The 17,973-nt window shown below is 43.9% G+C and overlaps 1 protein-coding gene across 15 annotated transcripts in view; it reads left to right on the top strand.

Annotated features, from left to right (window-relative positions):
- plekha6 (pleckstrin homology domain containing, family A member 6) overlaps positions 1-17,973 on the top strand; it is a 166,921-nt gene that overhangs the window by 77,949 nt on the left and 70,999 nt on the right. For all 15 annotated transcript variants that reach the window (XM_082959142.1, XM_082959145.1, XM_082959139.1 and 12 more), the window contains 4 exons: positions 318-401; positions 12,755-12,905; positions 13,117-13,221; positions 13,887-13,959. In XM_082959142.1, coding sequence (XP_082815268.1) covers positions 12,771-12,905; positions 13,117-13,221; positions 13,887-13,959 — 313 coding nt within the window. In that variant the 5' untranslated portion in view covers positions 318-401; positions 12,755-12,770. The remainder of the gene's footprint in view (positions 1-317; positions 402-12,754; positions 12,906-13,116; positions 13,222-13,886; positions 13,960-17,973) is intronic.

Genomic DNA, 17,973 nt, shown 5'->3' with positions numbered 1-17,973 from the left:
ATGGACAGAGGAGCTGAGGGAGAACTCATATTGTGGTGTTGTTTCTTGATCTTGACCATCATATTGAGGGAGGTGGTTGAATACGACCCTGATTGACCACGATGTCATGTTGACACACTGATTCTGGATCAGTAACTAATCACCTCTGTTGATAATGAAACTGTTCTGGTTGCTGAGGTGCTGTGTTGCTGCTGTGATGTCAGGGATCAACAGATCAGCCATCGATCAGCTGCGCTCATCATGTCTGACAGCTTGACAGCATGGATCTTCACCAAAATGCCCTTCTCTCTTTCTTTTTCTCCTCTCCTCCTCTCCAGCCAAAATGACCCGAGCGGACCAGCTGGACATCCAGTGATCCAGATCCAGCTGAAAGAGACCGGACCGATTCACACCTACATAACGTGAGTGCAACATTAATCTTACTTTAATACAACCTTACCCTAAGTAAACCTGGACCACTACATGATTACCTGACGTGAGTACAAGCCAATTAAAATCGTATTATAAACTAATCTTAACCTTAAAGGGATAGTTTGAGATTTTGGTAATTCTACTTACCCCGAGTCAGATGAACTCATGGATACCATTTTTATAGCTCTGCGTGTAGTTTGAAGGACATTGAAGGTCGTTTCCGGAGCAATTGCTAACTAGTGTTAGCGCAATGAATGGAAGTCTATGGGATCAGCTAGCATTAGGGCAATAAGAGTAGAAAAAGTAGAAATAAGGGCTTACTGTCCAAATCTCGGACTATCCCTTTAAACAAACATAACCCTAATCGGACAGATACACAAATATTTAACAAGAGTACAATCCAAACTCAACCTTAATCCAACTTTACCCTAACCTAAACCGAACCGATACACACATACCGGAGTCCTGACGTGACTACCCCCCAATCGTAACCTTAATACAACCATTTTTTGTGTTGCTGTATTCAGAAGAATGAACAAAACATCCCTTTCACTCAGCTTTACAGCCGACCTGACACTATAGCCTGGCACCAGACAAGAGAACACTTGAGACACATCATTGTGTCATGCACACAGACGAATGGGCTGTGATATAGGAGAGGAAGAGACAGTGTGTGTGTGAGAGAGGGTACACTCTTAGAAGAAATGGTTCCAAAAGGGTTCTCCGGCTTTCACAATAGAAGAACCCTTTTTGTTTCCAGGTAGAATCCTTTTTGGTTTAAGGGAAAACTCTTTTGGGTTGGTTCTACCTGGAAACAAAATGGGTTTTTCAAAGGATTCTCCTATTGGGATTGCCTTTTAGGTTCTAGATAGCACCTTTTGTAGAGAGATGGAATATAGCAGCAGGTTTTCACTGAGTCCCTTTGATCACACCTGTCACTATGAGGTTTGTCACACGGTCCCTACACGGGAATGCACAGTGGTGGAAAAAGTACCCAAATGTCATACTTGAGTAAAAGTAAAGATATCTTATTAATAGAAAATTACTCAAGTAAAAGTGAAAGTCACCCAGTAAAATACTACTTGAGTAAATGTCTAAATGTACTTGGTTTTAAATATACTTAAGTATCTCAAGTAAATCTAATTGCTAATGAACTCAGCCCAAAAAAATAAACGTCCTCTCACTGTCAAGTGTGTTTATTTTCAGCAAACTTAATATGTGTAAATATTTGTATGAACATAACAAGATTCAACAACTGAGACATAAAATGAACAAGTTCCACAGACATGTGACTAACAGAAATTGAATAATGTGTCCCTGAACAAAGGGGAGGTCAAAATCAAAAGTAACAGTAACAGTCAGTATCTGGTGTGGCCACCAGCTGCATTAAGTACTGCAGTGCATCTCCTCCTCATGGACTCCACCAGATATGCCATTTCTTTCTGTGAGATGTTACCCCACTCTTCCACCAAAGCACCTGCAAGTTTCTGGACATTTCTGGGGGGAATGGCCCTAGCCCTCACCCTCCGATGAAACAGGTCCCAGACGTGCTCAATGGGTTTGAGATCCGAGCTCTTCGCTGGCCATGGCAGAACACTGACATTCCTGTCTTGCAGGAAATCACACACAGAATGAGCAGTAAGGCTGGTGGCATTGTCATGCTGGAGGGTCATGTCAGGATGAGCCTGCAGGAAGGGTATCACATGAGGGAGGAGGATGTATTCCCTGTAATGCACAGCGTTGAGATTGCCTGCTATGACAACAAGCTCAGTCCGATGATGCTGTGACACACCGCCCCAGACCATGACAGACCCTCCACCTCCAAATCGATCCCGTTCCAGAGTACAGGCCTCGGTGTAACACTCGGTGTAACGCTCATGAGACAAAACCGCAACCTTTCACTGAAGAGCACTGTTTGCCAGTCCTGTCTGGTCCAGCAACGGTGGGTTTGTGCCCATAGGCGACGTTGTTGCCGGTGATGTCTGGTGAGGACCTGCCTTACAACAGGCCTACAAGCCCTCAGTCCAGCCTCTCTCAGCCTATTGCGGACAGTCTGAGCACTGATGGAGGGATTGTGCGTTCCCGGTGTAACTTGGGCAGTTGTTGTTGCCATCCTGTACCTGTCCCGCAGGTGTGATGTTCGGATGTACCAATCCTGTGCAGGTGTTGTTACACGTGGTCTGCCACTGCAAGGACAATCAGCTGTCCGTCCTGTCTCCCTGTAGCTCTGTCTTAGGCGTCTCACAGTACGGACATTGCAATTTATTTCACTGGCCACATCTGCAGTCCTCATGTCTCCTTGCAGCATGCCTAAGGCACGTTCACGCAGATGAGCAGGGACCCTGGGCATCTTTCTTTTGGTGTTTTTCAGAGTCAGTAGAAAGGCCTCTTTAGTGACCTGAGTTTTCATAACTGTGACCTGAATTGCCTACCGTATGCAAGCTGTTAGTGTCTTAACGACCGTTCCACAGGTGCATGTTCATTAATTGTTTATGGTTCATTGAACAAGCATGGGCAACAGTGTTTAAACCCTTTACAATGAAGATCTGTGAAGTTATTTGTATTTTTACGAATTGTCTTTGAAAGACAGGGTCCTGAAAAAGGGACATTGCTTTTTTTGCTGAGTTTATATACTTAAGTATATAGGGATGACCAGGGATGTTCTCTTGACAAGTGCATGAATTTGACAATTTTCCTGTCCTGCTAGCCATTCAAAATGTAATGAGTACTTTTGTGTGTCAGGGAAAATGTATGGAGTAAAAAGTACATTATTTTCTTTTGGAATGTGGTGAAGTAAAAGTTAAAGTTGTCAAAAATATAAATAGTAAAGTACAGATATCCCAAAAAAATTACTTAAGTAGTACTTTAAAGTATTTTTACTTAAGTACTTTACACCACTGGGAATACACAGTGCAATTGTTACAGGAAAGCACTTGAGCTGATGTGGCCCAGCAATCTACTCATATGCAGAGAACTGGGGTCTGCTTACTGTCAAACTGTGTGTGTGCGTTCGGGTTACCCGGGCTTATCCAAAAAGCTGGCACAAGAAAAGACATTAAGGACCATGACATTGAGACCTACACCCCCCATCCCCCTGCTCATTCCCCCCACACACACTCACAAAACACATAACACACTTCATACACTCACACATTGCAACACTGTTTTGCTGCTAGCATATGGCATCCAGGCTCCTGGATTTTGAGGGTGGTATTATAACATTTGTACCAATAATTACACATTCCTGTCAGGAAGATAAATGCCGTGGTGGTGTTAAGACAATACTCCCACCCCCTTCATTATCTGTTTCTCCACCACAATCAATTCTGTATTGAGCTGATGATGCATTGGACATTAATAAGATATGATGGTGCCAGTAAAGAGGCAGGGTTTTACAGTAAGTTATTGTTCAAAGCTACAATATAAAATACTGTGGCTAAACGTTACAATGGGGATATTTACAATATTCAGTATTTACCTTCAATTTGATAGGGGAGTTGATGGCACTCTTTTACAGCAAAAACCTGGGGAATAGCTGAAGTGGAAGGGAAATGGTTAAATGATCGAACTGGAAGTAGTTTAAGGAGTTAGGTTGGAAACGTAGTCAGGACACTGCAGTGTGAACACCTCTACTCTCATGTTAATTGTCTTGGAATCTGGGTGAGGAGGGGTGCTGGGGATTATTTAAAATACTCTCACTTGGCGAAAAGGGTCAATATCAGGGGATATCTTTATCTCTATATATCTGGATATGTGACATTTTATTAGATAAAAGGAGTAGACATGCTCTAGATACACATGTTATCACGTTTCAGGTAAGACCCAAATGCAGACTGTGTTGAAGTAACAATGTTTAGTAGAGCAACAGGGGCAGGCAAACAACAGGTTAAGTCAGGCAGTTGTTGATAATCCAGAGTAGTGGGGCAAAGGTACAGGACGGACGGCAGGCAGGCTCAGGGTCAGGTCAGCCAGAGGTCGGTAATCTAACTGAGAGAAAACACTGGTTGACTTGACAAACAAGACGAACTGGCCACAGACAAACAAAGAACACAGGTATAAGTACCCAAGGGATAATGGGGAAGATGGGCGACACCTGGAGAGGGGTGGAGACAAGCACAAGGACAGGTGAAACAGATCAGGGCATGACAGTACCCCCCCCCCCCCACCCCCTCTAGGGACGCCATCTGCCGTCCTACTTGGACGCATACCTGGTTGAGCGGGGTGTCAGCATTGGAATTCAGAGATGAGGCCTGGGTCCAGGATGTCCCTCGCTGAGACCCAGCACCTCTCCTCCGGGCCATAACCCTCCCAGCCAACCAGGTACTGGAATCCCCTGCCCCGAGGTCGAACATTCAGGAGAGGTCTCACCTTGTACTCCGGTTGGCCATTGATGAGACGGGAGAGAGGGGTGGACCTGGAAACAGGATACAAAGGGCTGTGAGACATGGGTTTATATCTAGACACATGAAAAGTAGGAAGTATATGGAGGGTACGGGGCAACAGAGGATGAACAGCAGAGGGGCTAATGTTTTTGGAGCAGGGGGGAAAGGTCTCGGCTTCCAGGAGTGTAGCCGCGGGGCTATAGTGGCGTGCCAGTGCATCCAGCTTAACATCCTTGGGTACCGGTCGGTGTTATGGAAGCGAAGTTGCCCAGGCCTTACTGAAAACCTCCCGGGGGTCCTGGTATTCCGCGGGAATGGCGGAGAGGTTCGGGGCAATATACAAGCACCCAGGAAGACGTCCCGGGGCAGGCAGAGCTGATTTCAGGCAATTAGCGTGGCAGAACGGGCTCCAGCCCACGATGGCACCAGTAGACCAGTCAATCGAGGGATTGTGTCGCTAGAGCCAAGAGAATCCCAATACCACTTAACACTTATTGACCGGTAGCACCACAATACAGGCAACTCTGGGTGTGAAGTCTGCGTACGCATTCGGCTGGAGACAGCCTAGCCCTGCCGAGCTGCATCGGCTCAGGGAAGAGGTAAATCGGCAGACTTCGGAGGCTCTTGGAGGAACTCTGGTAAGCTCGGATCCTCTCGGAGGCGTAGACACTGGCGACTACCGAAGTTCATCAGATGCAAGGTGGGAACCTTGAGTGAGCAATTGGAACCGCAAATCAGACCTCTTCTCCCTCCTACGCTCCCGTGGCCGTCCATCGATCCAGATGGTCAAAGCGATGAGTGCGTCAAGATCCGTCGGCAGTTACCGGGCTGCAAGCTAGTCCTTCCTCTGATAATCCGTGCAGGAATGTGTTGAACAGCACCCTCCGCTGCTAGCGTGCGGAAATCCACCGCATAGTCTGCCACACTGAGGGAGTCCTGCGGAAGCTGGAGTAACTTCCGGGTAGCCTCTCTCCCGGACACCTGAGCCTCAAAAACCTTTCTCACCTCCGCCATGAATACCTCCAGACTGAGGCAGACGGCGGATTGTTGCTCCCATACCGCCGTGGCCCAGGCGAGTGCCCTCCTGGACATCAGCATAATAATGTATGCTATCCTCGAGCAGTCCGAGGGGAACAAAGAAGGCTGCAGCTTGAAAATGAGGGAGCACTGGGAGAGAAAGGCCCGGCAGGTTCTGGAATCTCCATCGGAGTGCTCCGGGTGAGGTAAATGGGATTCCCGGAGAACCAGGGTGACGGCGCTGCTACCAGCCGGGTTACTGAGGGGCTGGGAGGTTATCGTCGTGGTAGGGTGCCTTGTAGGCAACCCACGGAATTGGGTGCGTCCAACGCTAGGTTGTGACGTTCGGCCACAGCCTGGAACCATTCCATCAGACCGTGAAGCAACTCCTCGTGCTTACCAATGGTGGCTCCTTGGGAGGAGATGGCATTGCGGAGCTGGTCCAAATCTGCTGGGTCAGTCATGGCCAGTTCGTACTATCATGTTTCAGGTAAGACCCAAATGCAGACTGTGTTGAAGTAACAATGTTTATTACAGCAACAAGGGCAGGCAAACGACCGGTCAAGGCAGGCAGGGGTCGATAACCCAGAGTAGGGTCGAAGGTACAGGACGGCAGGCAGCCTCAGGGGCAGGCAGAGTGGTCAGGCAGGCGGGCTCAGAGTCAGGACAGGCAAGGGTGAGAAAAAGAGAGACTGGGGAAAAGCAGGAGCTAAGACAAAATGCTGGCCACAGACATAAGTACCCAATGGGGAAGATGAGCAACACCTGGAGTGGGGTGGAGACAAGCAAAACAGATTATGGCATGACCTTCATTTAACTAGGCAAGTCAGTTAAGAACAAATTCTTATTTTCAATTACAGCCTAGGAACAATTGGTTAACTGCCTTGTTCAGGGGCAGAATGACAGATTTGTACCTTGTCAGCTCGGGGATTTGAACTTGCAACCTTTCGGTTGCTAGTCCACCACTCTAACCACTAGGCTACCTTGCCACCCCAATTTTATATTTTGAGGTAGAATATTCTCCGTAATGGGACAGTTTCTACGTACATACATCTAATCCGGACCTCAGAAATCTCCCTGCTGCCGTATGAGTCCAGGGAGATATCTGGGGTGAGATCCCTTCAAGACGCCCCTGATGCGCATGCACCCGCTTATATATTTTTTTACTATTTTAACTCCGGAAAAGGTATGTGTCAACATGCTGACATATCCAAGCCTTTATACTAAGGCATGAACATATCCATGTATTTTAAGAAATGTACAATTTCTGTAGTCATTACCTGATCTTTTATGGATACGTGTAAAAAAAGAATAATCATAATTTCAATAGATATACTTACGTGATATATAATATTCATCCTCGTATGTCTGATCGAAAATTGGCTAAATCCAACGACTGATCAATGTCCAGCGGCCAAATTATTTGACCTGTTCAGGAGACGAAAATCGTTGTGCTTCTTCACATGAAGGTGACATAACTGAGCATACATTTGCACCATATTCAGTAGTAGGCTACAAAGCACGGAAAAGTAAACATTGTCATATTTAATCCAAAGCACATCTCTGTTATGTCTGTTTAAAAAATGCAGCATAGCAAATCCAGAGCTACACTCAGAACACGTTTTCTGTAAAGATGCAAACGTAGGCCAATCTTTGCTAAAAAATGCATTTGATTTATTTACAGGAAAATAACAGTTGCACACTCTCAATACCCCTGCCTGCCCTGTTTGTTATGGATGATGGATGTGATCGAAATCTAATCTAATCAAATCAAATTTTATTGGTCACGTACACATGGTTAACAGATGTTATTGCGAGTGTAGCAAAATGCTTGTGCTTCTTGTTGCGACAGTGCAGCAATATCAACATGCAATCTAACAATTTCACAAAAGCTACCTAATACATGCAAATCTAACTAAAGGGATGGAATAAGAATATGTACATATAGATATATGGATGAGCAATGAGCGAGCAGCATAGGCAAGATGCAATAGATGGTATAAAATACAGTAAATACATATCGGATGAGTAATGCAAGATATGTAAACATCATTATTAAAGTGGCATTAATAAAGTGACTAGAGATCAATTTGTTAGAGTGACCAATGATTTCAAGTCTGTATGTAGGCAGCAGCCTCTCTGTGTTAGTGATGGCTGTTCAACAGTCTGATGGCCTTGAGATAGAAGCTATTTTTCAGTCTCTCGGTCCCAGTTTTGTGACCAACCACCTCTTTTCAATCTTATGTTGCAAAATTTGAAATTGTGCTTTTTACGTTGGATAAAAGTACAGACTCAGAGCTACAAAATGATATATCATACACGGCAGTTGAAAAGTAATTCTGCTTTGAGAAAATGGCCCTTGAATATTTTGGTACACCTACTGGAGAACTATTTTATGTCTATACCCATTCAGCATCATTCCTACACTCTTAAGCCTTTGCCCCCCCCCCATCTCTTTAATGATTTACATGTATAGCCATGTGCTAAACAGAGTGAGGTAGCGTAGTTCACATTTTCATGAAGTACAATAGATGACCGTAATCACCCCCAGACACATCTGGATAACTTGATCGGTCATGTAATCATCTGGCAAAGTGGAATCATTTATTTTGTAGTTAGCAAGGTAAACAATGAACCATAATCCCAAACCATACTACTAGCAATACAAAACTGATTGTCATAGCTTGCCACCATGCATGAAATGCTTTAGTATGAATCTGCATAAATCTAGCTAGCTAACATTAGGCTATAACTAGCAATGCAAATGGGTTTCTGAGATACAAATAATATTACTACACAAATCAAACACTTAGCATTAGCTAGAGAGCCATCCAGCTAAGGTTACATAGCTAGCTAACAGTATGCTTTAACTTGCAATGAAAATGACTTTCTGACAAAATTAGAAATGTATAATATCTGAAAATATAGCTAGAGTCTTACCCATATAAATGGATGAACGCTTCACGGCAGACTGGAATCCCTTTAAGTAAGACGTCCTGTGTCGTTTCCGTTTTGTTTGAACAGCTTGCTTTGCCCATTGTGTAAAGTCACTCCGGTTCACATTGACCATGTGCAATGTCATAAGAATCATCATCTTTCTTCCTCTCTGTCAGATATGCAATCAAACGTCAGAATGTTCTCCTTCTCATACTCTGCTTCCACCAGGCATTACACTGATTTCAAAACTCAGTCAACTTTTTCAGTGACAACAACACTGTTGGCCACCGTTTCTTCTGCATCACTGTTGTCAGAAGACTCTACAATGTCTGGTTCAATGAACATGCTTTTACGTAAGTCAGGGATTTCCTCATCATCTGATTAACTTTCAGAGTCAGAGAGAGTCCTCCAGAAAGTAGTCCATCACAACCTTTTCCCACTGATCTTTGTCAATAGCACCTGATAAATTCAGGGCAGGAATGTTGTTGAAAGCAATAGCAACACTTTTGCAGTTCTTCATGTCTACTATACAGTATCTTTCAAAAAGGCTGCAGTAGCAAGGATTATCTACACATGTTATAGACGGAAGCATGCTACATGGCAGACCAATCAGAACTCATCTCTCGGGAAATGTCCAGCCCATCCCGTATCTCAACCAATCATGGCTAGTGAGATGGTTCCTGTCTTTTCCTGTGGCTTGGGGTGGCAGGTAGCCTAGTGGTTAGAGCGTTGGACTTGTAACCGAAAGTTTGCAAGATCAAATCCTCGAGCTGGCAAGGTAAAAATCTATCGTTCTCCCCCTGAACAAGGCAGTTAACCCACTGTTCCTAGGCTGTCATTGAAAATAATAATTTGTTCTTAGCTGACTTGCCTAGTTAAATAAAGGTAAAATAAAAACCAACTAGGCTCGTAATTTAACAATTGTATTCATTTTTACAGATGGCACACACATTTGTTATTAAGGCACATGAAAGTTCACATGTTCCAGAAGGCATTTCCCCCCCAAAAAAGACATACAGTACAAATTAAATTAAGTAAATAAACGTTCAAATGCCTCTCCTGTGAAGTAGTGACGTGCGACATATGCCTAGCTTCCTATTTTTACATCTGATCAACACTGCTGCCCTCAATGGCCACACAGTTCATCGCCAACTAACAAGTGAGATGATTACTGCACAAGTTTGTTTTAAATTGCACATACAGTTCACGTACAAATCACGTACATTATGCAATTATATTGACAATATATCACCCAACTCCCCACTCCCTCATCATCCTCTCCACTTCTTCATCCTCCCTACTCCCTCTCCAAACAGTATGTTGCGAAATATGTCTTGTTCCGTTATTATATTGGCAAGGTATGTTCAATACAACATTACAAGTAACATAATAACTGAAGCGCTCCACAACGAATCCACAAGGGGGCAGAGCTATGCAGGACAAATTAATACACAGGCCAATGCAATGGTCATGATAAGGCCAAGGCAGCTGGTCATGGCTAGAAGGAATCCAGCTTTAGTCAAATTAACATCAGATTTGACTTTCCGTAGCAGGTTAGGAGAACTTACGCAGCATGTTAGGAGAATGAACGTAGCAGGTTAGGATAATGAGGTTAAGGTTAGGAATAGGGTTAGGGTTAACTTAAATGCAAATTCTACTTTGACGTTAATTTGACAAAGCTGCATTCCTTCGAGCCATGACAAGGGCAACTTCAAAGGATACATAAACTAATATTTCTTTGACACCATTAGCATTAGCATTGTTTTACAGAACTAATGGAAAAATGTAACACCATAAGCACAATTGAGTATAACACCATAAATATTATGAAATCAGTACCTCAAGGAATACACACAGAATACAATATGCTCCATACATAAATATGGTGTGCTACAGTATAAATACACTACATGACCAAAATGATGTGGACACCTGCTCGTCGAAAATCTCATTGCAAGATCATGGGCATTAATACAGAGTTGGTCCCTCCTTTGCTGCTATAACAGCCTCCACTCTTCTGGGAAGGCTTTCCAGTAAATGCTGGAACATTGCTGCGAGGACTTGCTTCCATTTATCCACAAGAGCATTAGTGAGGTCGGGCACTGATGTTGGGCAATTAGGCCTGGCTTGCAGTCAGGGTTCCAATTCATCCCAAAGGTGTTCGATGGGGTTGATATCAGGGCTCTGTGCAGGCTTGTCAAGTTCTTCCACACTGATCTTGACAAACCATTTCTGTATGGACCCCGCTTTGTGCACGGGGACATTGTCATGCTGAAACAGGAAAGGGCCTTCCTCAAACTGTTAACACAAAGATGGAAGCACAGAATCATCTAAAATGTCATTGTATGCTGTAGCGTTAAGATTTCCCTTCACTGGAACTAAGGGGCCTAGCCTGAACCATGAAAAACAGCCCCAGATCATTATAACTCCTCCACCAAACTTTACAGTTGGCACTATGCATTGGGGCAGGTAGCGTTCTCCTGGCATCTGCCAAACCCAGATTCATCTGTCGGACTGCCAAATGGTGAAGCTTGATTCATCACTCCAGAGAACATGTTTCCACTGCTCCAGAGTCCAATGGCAACGAGCTTTACACCACTCCAGCCGACGCTTGGCATTGCGCATGGTGATCTTAGGCTTGTGTACAGCTGTTCGGCCATGGAAACCCATTTAATGAATCTCCCAACGAACAGTTCTTGTGCTGACGTTGCTTCCAGAGGCAGTTTTGAACTCAGTAGTGATTGTTGCATCCGAGTGCAAATGATTTGTACGCGCTTCAGCACTCGGCGGTCCCGTTCTGTGAGCTTGTGTGGCCTACCACTTAATTGAAGGCAGAAGTCGGGAGGTTGAAGTCGCCAAGTACAAAAAGTGATGAGCCATCATCAGCAAATTATCTGATCAAGGTATCAAGCTCATTGAGAAACTCTCTAAGGGCAGCTGGTGGGCGATATATGACAACAACATTAAGCTTGAGTGGACAAGTGACAGTGACCGCATGGAATTCAAATGAGGAGATGGACGGGTGAATGAGGGAGAAAAAGGAAATCTCCACTTAGGATAAATGAGCAGCGCTGTGCCATCATCAATATGACCGGATGCTCTACAACTATAAGGGAATACTTAGTCAGATTAAGAGAGAGCAGCTGGAGTATATGATTTCTGTATATGTTTTTGTTTTTGTGACTTTTTCTGTGCATCAGAGCTTCCAGTTTGTTTGTGTCTGCATCATGTGCATGGGCATATTTATGTCCGGATGCTATTAAAAATGAATCCCACATTAGCTTTGCTAACCTTGCTTATGCAAATAATCATGCTCTGCTCCCAATTACTGTACTTCCAAAGCCTACTGGACCAGAGAAAATGACGGGAGGGGGAGAATGTGAGATATAGGAAAAGAGAAAGATGGAGGGAGTAAGAGAATGTGATTGAGGAAGAAAGAGGTCAAGATCATGCGCAATAGAGATAGAAAGAGAGATGGGGCTATATAGAGAGATAGAGACAGAGGGGGAAGCTGGAGGAAGGAAAATAAACCGAGAGGAACAGAGGGCAGGATTAGAGGTGAGTAAAATAGATAGATAGAAAGAGAGAGAAAAGGGGAGGAGATAGTACAATTCATCCCTCCTGCTTGTCAGTGGATCAATATCTAGCAGGGTGGGCAGAGCAGAGCAGGACTTGGCGAGGCAGGGAGAGGCAGAGCATGCCTTTATAGAGACATCAATAACTGGATCACTGAACACACAACACAGGGCTCAGCAGGAGCAGAGAAGGAGCAGAGGAAAGGAGAGAAGTCTTAGTCATTCTCCCTCTTTTCCTCCTCCCCTCTCTCTCTCTCTCTTTCTCTCTTTATTCCCTCTCCTCTTCACTCTAAAAGCATTTGAGTATCAAGGGTCATTTTTGACACTCCAACCTCAACCAGGCGGTCTCAAAGATAATGTGTTTACATGTGTTATTAACGTTGAGTGTATAAGTCACTGAATCTATCTCTCTGTGTCTGTCTCTCTGTGTAGGTGCTGTGATTTGGAGATGAATGGGAATGTAGGAGGTGGAGGACCTGTGAGTTCACCCAGCGACATTAACTGCAACTCCAACAGCACCACCATGGTATCAGACCTATCCTCCCCAGAGTCTCAGACCCAGTCCCAGCCCTTCACACCACGGGTCAGTACACACACACACACGTACACGCAAGCATGCACGCAGGCAAGCACACCCTCACACACATACACACACCTCACGACACCGTTACACCTCACTACACCATACACCACACCACATCATGGTTTTATGACAGATTCAGTGATGCAGAGAGGTCCATTTTGTTCTCTCATCTTCCCTCTCCCCCTCTCTCCTTCCCTCGTTTCTTCTCCAGGCATCTCGTACTCCAAAGAAAGCTGCTATGTTTGGGAAGCGTTCTAACTCCATGAGGAGGAACCCTAAAGCTGTAGTAGCTAAGCAGGGCTGGCTATACAAACAGGTAATTCAGCTCTATACACTATTCTGCATCAGCATGATGCACTTTCCTTTATGCCTAGTGGTTTTAAGGGTTTTAGGCTCGGTTTCTGTATAAGAACTTTGTGGTCAACTGCTGATGTAAAAAGGGCTCTATAAATAAATGTGAGTCAAATGCCCCATAATACCCCAGAAATATCTCATAACTAGGACCAGATATACTCTTCTTCCAGTATTGCCATTCTTCTATACATTTTTCAGTTCAAAATGTCCTCGTCTCTCCCATTTGTTTTGATCCAGTATGTCTCAGACACTTACTTTGTTTTGGTCCAGTGTTGCTTTCCCTTTTCTCTTCCTTTTTCAGTTCAATATTCCTCGTCTCTCCCATTTGTTTTGATCCAGTATGTCTCAGACGGTTACTTTGTTTTGGTCCAGTGTTGCTTTCCCTCTCACGTTGTTTAGGTCTCATTGAATTTGTCTTCCTATCTACTACATAGCGCGGTATTTCTCACACTGTTTAAGTCCAGTTTTTGTGTCCCCCCTGAAGTTATTTGGTCCAGTCTAAACGGTTGTGTCTACTCTCTGGAGTCCCAACCATTTCACTGTGTGTTTTTAGTCCCCTTGTCAGTGTCTCCCTTTAGGCCAATCAAACCCATCTCAATATGTGTTATTCTCTCTGTCTCCCTGTAGGCCAGCAGTGGAGTGAAACAGTGGAACAAGAGATGGTTTGTCCTGACTGACCGATGCCTGTTCTACTACAAAGGTAGGTTACTGTCATGGTATTGCCTTCTTTCTTTAAGTTCTCTTTTCTTTTTTTGATAACTCATCGCCACCCTTCATTGGAGGACATCTTTATAATTCCGCTTTATTCTACTGCATTTCATTGAATGCTTTAATCAGAAAGGGTTTACCTTCATTCTTGACACACTGTTTCTCTTCTCTTGTCTTCTCTTGTGTTTGTGTGGTAGTGTGCTCTGTTGTTTTGTCAGCAGGTAGAATTCACAGTAACTGACAGATCCGGTTGTTCAACCATATGTTGGCTACGTCCCAATATACTCCATCTTGTTTTCAGACAGACAGTTTTTTTTGTGTGGACGAGATTGGTCAACCTTGTCCAACAATATCTGCTATGCAGATAGGCATCCACATATACAGTTGAAGTCAGAAGTTTACATACACCTTAGCCAAATAAATTTAAACTCAGTTTTTCACAATTCCTGACATTTATTCCTAGTAAAAATTCCCTATCATAGGTCAGTTAGGATCACCACTTTATTTTAAGAATGTGAACTGTCAGAATAATAGTAGAGAGAATGATTTATTTCAGCTTTATTTCTTTCATCACATTCCCAGTGGGTCAGAAGTTTACATACAGTAAAATAGTTTTCGGTAGTATTGCCTCTAAATTGTTTAACTTGGGTCAAATGTTTCGGGTAGCCTTCCACAAGCTTCCCACAATAAGTTTTGGCCCATTCCTCCTAACAGAGCTGGTGTAACTGAGTCAGGTTTGTAGGGCTCCTTGCTCGCACACGCTTTTTCAGTTCTGCCCACACATTTTCTATAGGATTGAGTTCAGGGCTTTGTGATGGCCACTATAGTACCTTGACTTTGTTGTCCTTAAGACATTTTGCCACAACTTTGAAAGTGTGCTTGGTGTCATTGTCCATTTGGAAGACCCATTTGCGACCAAGCTTTAACTTCCTGACTGATGTCTTGAGATGTTGCTTCAATATATCCACATAATTTTCCTGCCTCATGATGCCTATTATTTTGTGAAGTGCACCAAGTCCCTCCTGCAGCAAAGCACCCCCACAACATGATGCTGCCACCCCCGTGCTTCATGGTTGGGATGGTGTTCTTCGGCTTGCAAGCCTCCCCCTTTTTCCTCCAAACATAACGATGGTCATTATGGCCAAACAGTTCTATTTTTGTTTCATCAGACCAGAGGACATTTCTCCAAAAAGTACAATCTTTGTCCCCATGTGCAGTTGCAAACCGTAGTCTGGCATTTTTATGGTGGTTTTGGAGCAGTGGCTTCTTCCTTGCTGAGCGGCCTTTCAGGTTATGTCGATATAGGACTCGTTTAACTGTGGATATAGATACTTTGGTACCTGTTTCCTCCAGCATCTTCACAAGGTCCTTTGCTAGTGTTCTGGGATTGATTTGCACTTTTTGCACCAAAGTAAGTTCATCTCTAGGAGACAGAACGCGTCTCCTTCCTGAGCGGTATGATGGCTGCGTGGTCCCATGCTGTTTACACTTGCGTATTATTGATTGTTCGATGAACGTGGTACCTTCAGTCGTTTGGAAATTGCTCCCAAGGATGAACCAGACTTGTAGAGGTCTACAATTTCTTTTCTGAGGTCTTGGCTGATTTCTTTTGATTTTACCATGATGTCATGCAAAGAGGCACTGAGTTTGAAGGTAGGCCTTGAAATACATCCACAGGTACACCTCCAAATGGCTCAATTGATGTAAATTAGCCTATCAGAAGCTTCTAAAGCCATGACATCATTTTCTGGAATTTTCAAAGCTGTTTATAGGCACAGTCATCTTAGTGTATGTAAACTTCTGACCCACTGGAATTGTGACACAGTGAATTATAAGTGAAATAATCTGTCTGTAAACAATTGTTGGAAAAATTACTTGTGTCATGCACAAAGTAGATGTCCTAACTGACTTACCAAAACGATAACAAGAAATTTGTGGAGTGGTTGAAAAACGAGTTTTAATGACTCCAACCTAAGTGTATTTAAACTTCCAACTTCAACTCTACATACATGGGGTTGTCTTAACAAAATATTTACAGTCATATTTTACAGTATGTATACATTTTCTATGTAACCTTTTTTTGATCCAGGAAGTTCCACAGAGCCATGGGTAGCGTCTCAGCTGGCATTATATTCCCTATATAGAGCCCCTTTTAAACAGAGCCCTTCGTGGGTAGAATCTGTTTTTCATTGGAAACCTGGCTAAGACACCTCACTACACCTGCTACCTTTGTCTCTCTCTCAGAGTCCTTCTCTGGGGATTTGTTTGGTTGTATCTGCTTTGGAAACTGGAAAGCTTTGTTCCCTCCTTGGCTTGATTGTACTGTCATAGGCTGTTGTCACATTTAAAACGGTGACATTGTTTGTGTTTTTTTAGCTACAGTACATGATGTCATGTCAGTGTGTTCTGTTGGCAGAGTGGAGGGCTGTGGGTCTGGTGCACGTCACCACTATGCCAGGAGGACTGTTGACTTGGTCAAGGTGCTTTAATTAATACCACACAGTGTCTCTACTCTCCTCCATGCCAAGTCCCCGAGTCTTTGTGGTCTTCATCTGTCATCCTCTGAGCCACAGCCAGGAGTGGAGAATAAACAATGTGGCATTTGAATATGTCACATGGCTTGAGGTATCTTCTTAGAGTTTGATGTACGAGCTACAGTAAGTGTGTGTGGGTTTATGTGTGGCTCTGTGTACATATAGAAGTGTGAGAGGGTCATTGTGGTATGTGGTGAGAAATGTTTTACAAAAGACTTGAGTAAGTCGGGCTATGTCAACAGTCTACAGAGATTGATATTCGACACACGCACACACACACGCACACACGCACATACGTGTGCATACATGCACGTGCACCCATACACACACACACACGCACACACTCCTTATACAGCACAGTCTCTCCATCAGGGCAGCGTTGAAGGTGACTCACATTGACTGCACACTACTCTAGAAGACGGAATTCTGAGAGTGTCGAGGTTGTCTCTGCCTCTTAATGTGACAGATGTTCAGTCTGTCATTCCCGCTGGTCCACCTGCAGCCCTCTGCTACCCATACAACCCACGGCCAGGGAGAATGATGACTTACAAGATGAGGAAGGAAGAAGAAGATAATTGTCTTTCCCCCCCTTCCCCTCTCTTTCTCTCTCTCTACTCTCTGTCCCTGACCTTCAGGTCCTGTCTGCCATGTATGAAGGGAAAGGGGATACCTAGTCAGTTGCACAACCGAACGCATGGAATTGAAATGTGTCTTCAGTATTTAACCCAACCCATCTGATAGCAGAATAGACAACAGTAATTCTCCAGTACCAAAAAGTGTCATGACATTCAGTGACATTCACTCTTGTAGCCTGAATTAACAGATGCAGCTTGCTGACAAATGGAACTTTTTTGTCAAAAGAAAAGTTGGGACACCTGAAAAGGGGCTGAAATATGGAACGCAAATACAGCGGTGTCTGTCCTGAGCTCATCGAGCTATTTCAAGTTCGGTAGCGGGATGGACCCAGTTGATAATGTTGCAAGTTCACTAGCGGGCTGGATCCAGTCAATACAATGTTGCAAATTTGCTGGCGAAAGATCAAGACAGACAGATAGAAAGGCAGACTGGCAGAGTAGAGAGATTAACGCGATTGAAAGACCCTGAACTAACTGTCACTGGTTTAAACCTTGAGAGGCGGGGGTGCTTGTTTAATTTGGAATAAGCTTTTATTTTAATATTTACCACTGTAGAAGTACAAAATAGCATTTTAAACAAATTAATGGTTAATTAGAGACCCCCCCCCCAAAGTTTGACTTTTGTTGCATTTGTCTCATTTGGGGGGGAGGGGGGCTAATGAAAAATCAGCTGTGTGTGTGTGTGTGTGTGTGTGTGTGTGTGTGTGTGTGTGTGTGTGTGTGTGTGTGTGTGTGTGTGTGTGTGTGGTGTGTTACCCTTGTTTCTAGGAAATCATGCACACAATGTATAATTTGACCAAATATTTAGGAACAGGTCATCATTTCATGGAGTATATG

This window comes from Salmo salar, chromosome 12 (genome assembly GCF_965601325.2).
Source record: "Salmo salar chromosome 12, fSalSal1, whole genome shotgun sequence".
Taxonomy (NCBI): Eukaryota; Metazoa; Chordata; class Actinopteri; order Salmoniformes; family Salmonidae; genus Salmo; species Salmo salar.
The sequence above is the reverse complement of the archived record's forward strand: the minus strand, read 5'-3'. Positions and strand labels throughout refer to the sequence as shown.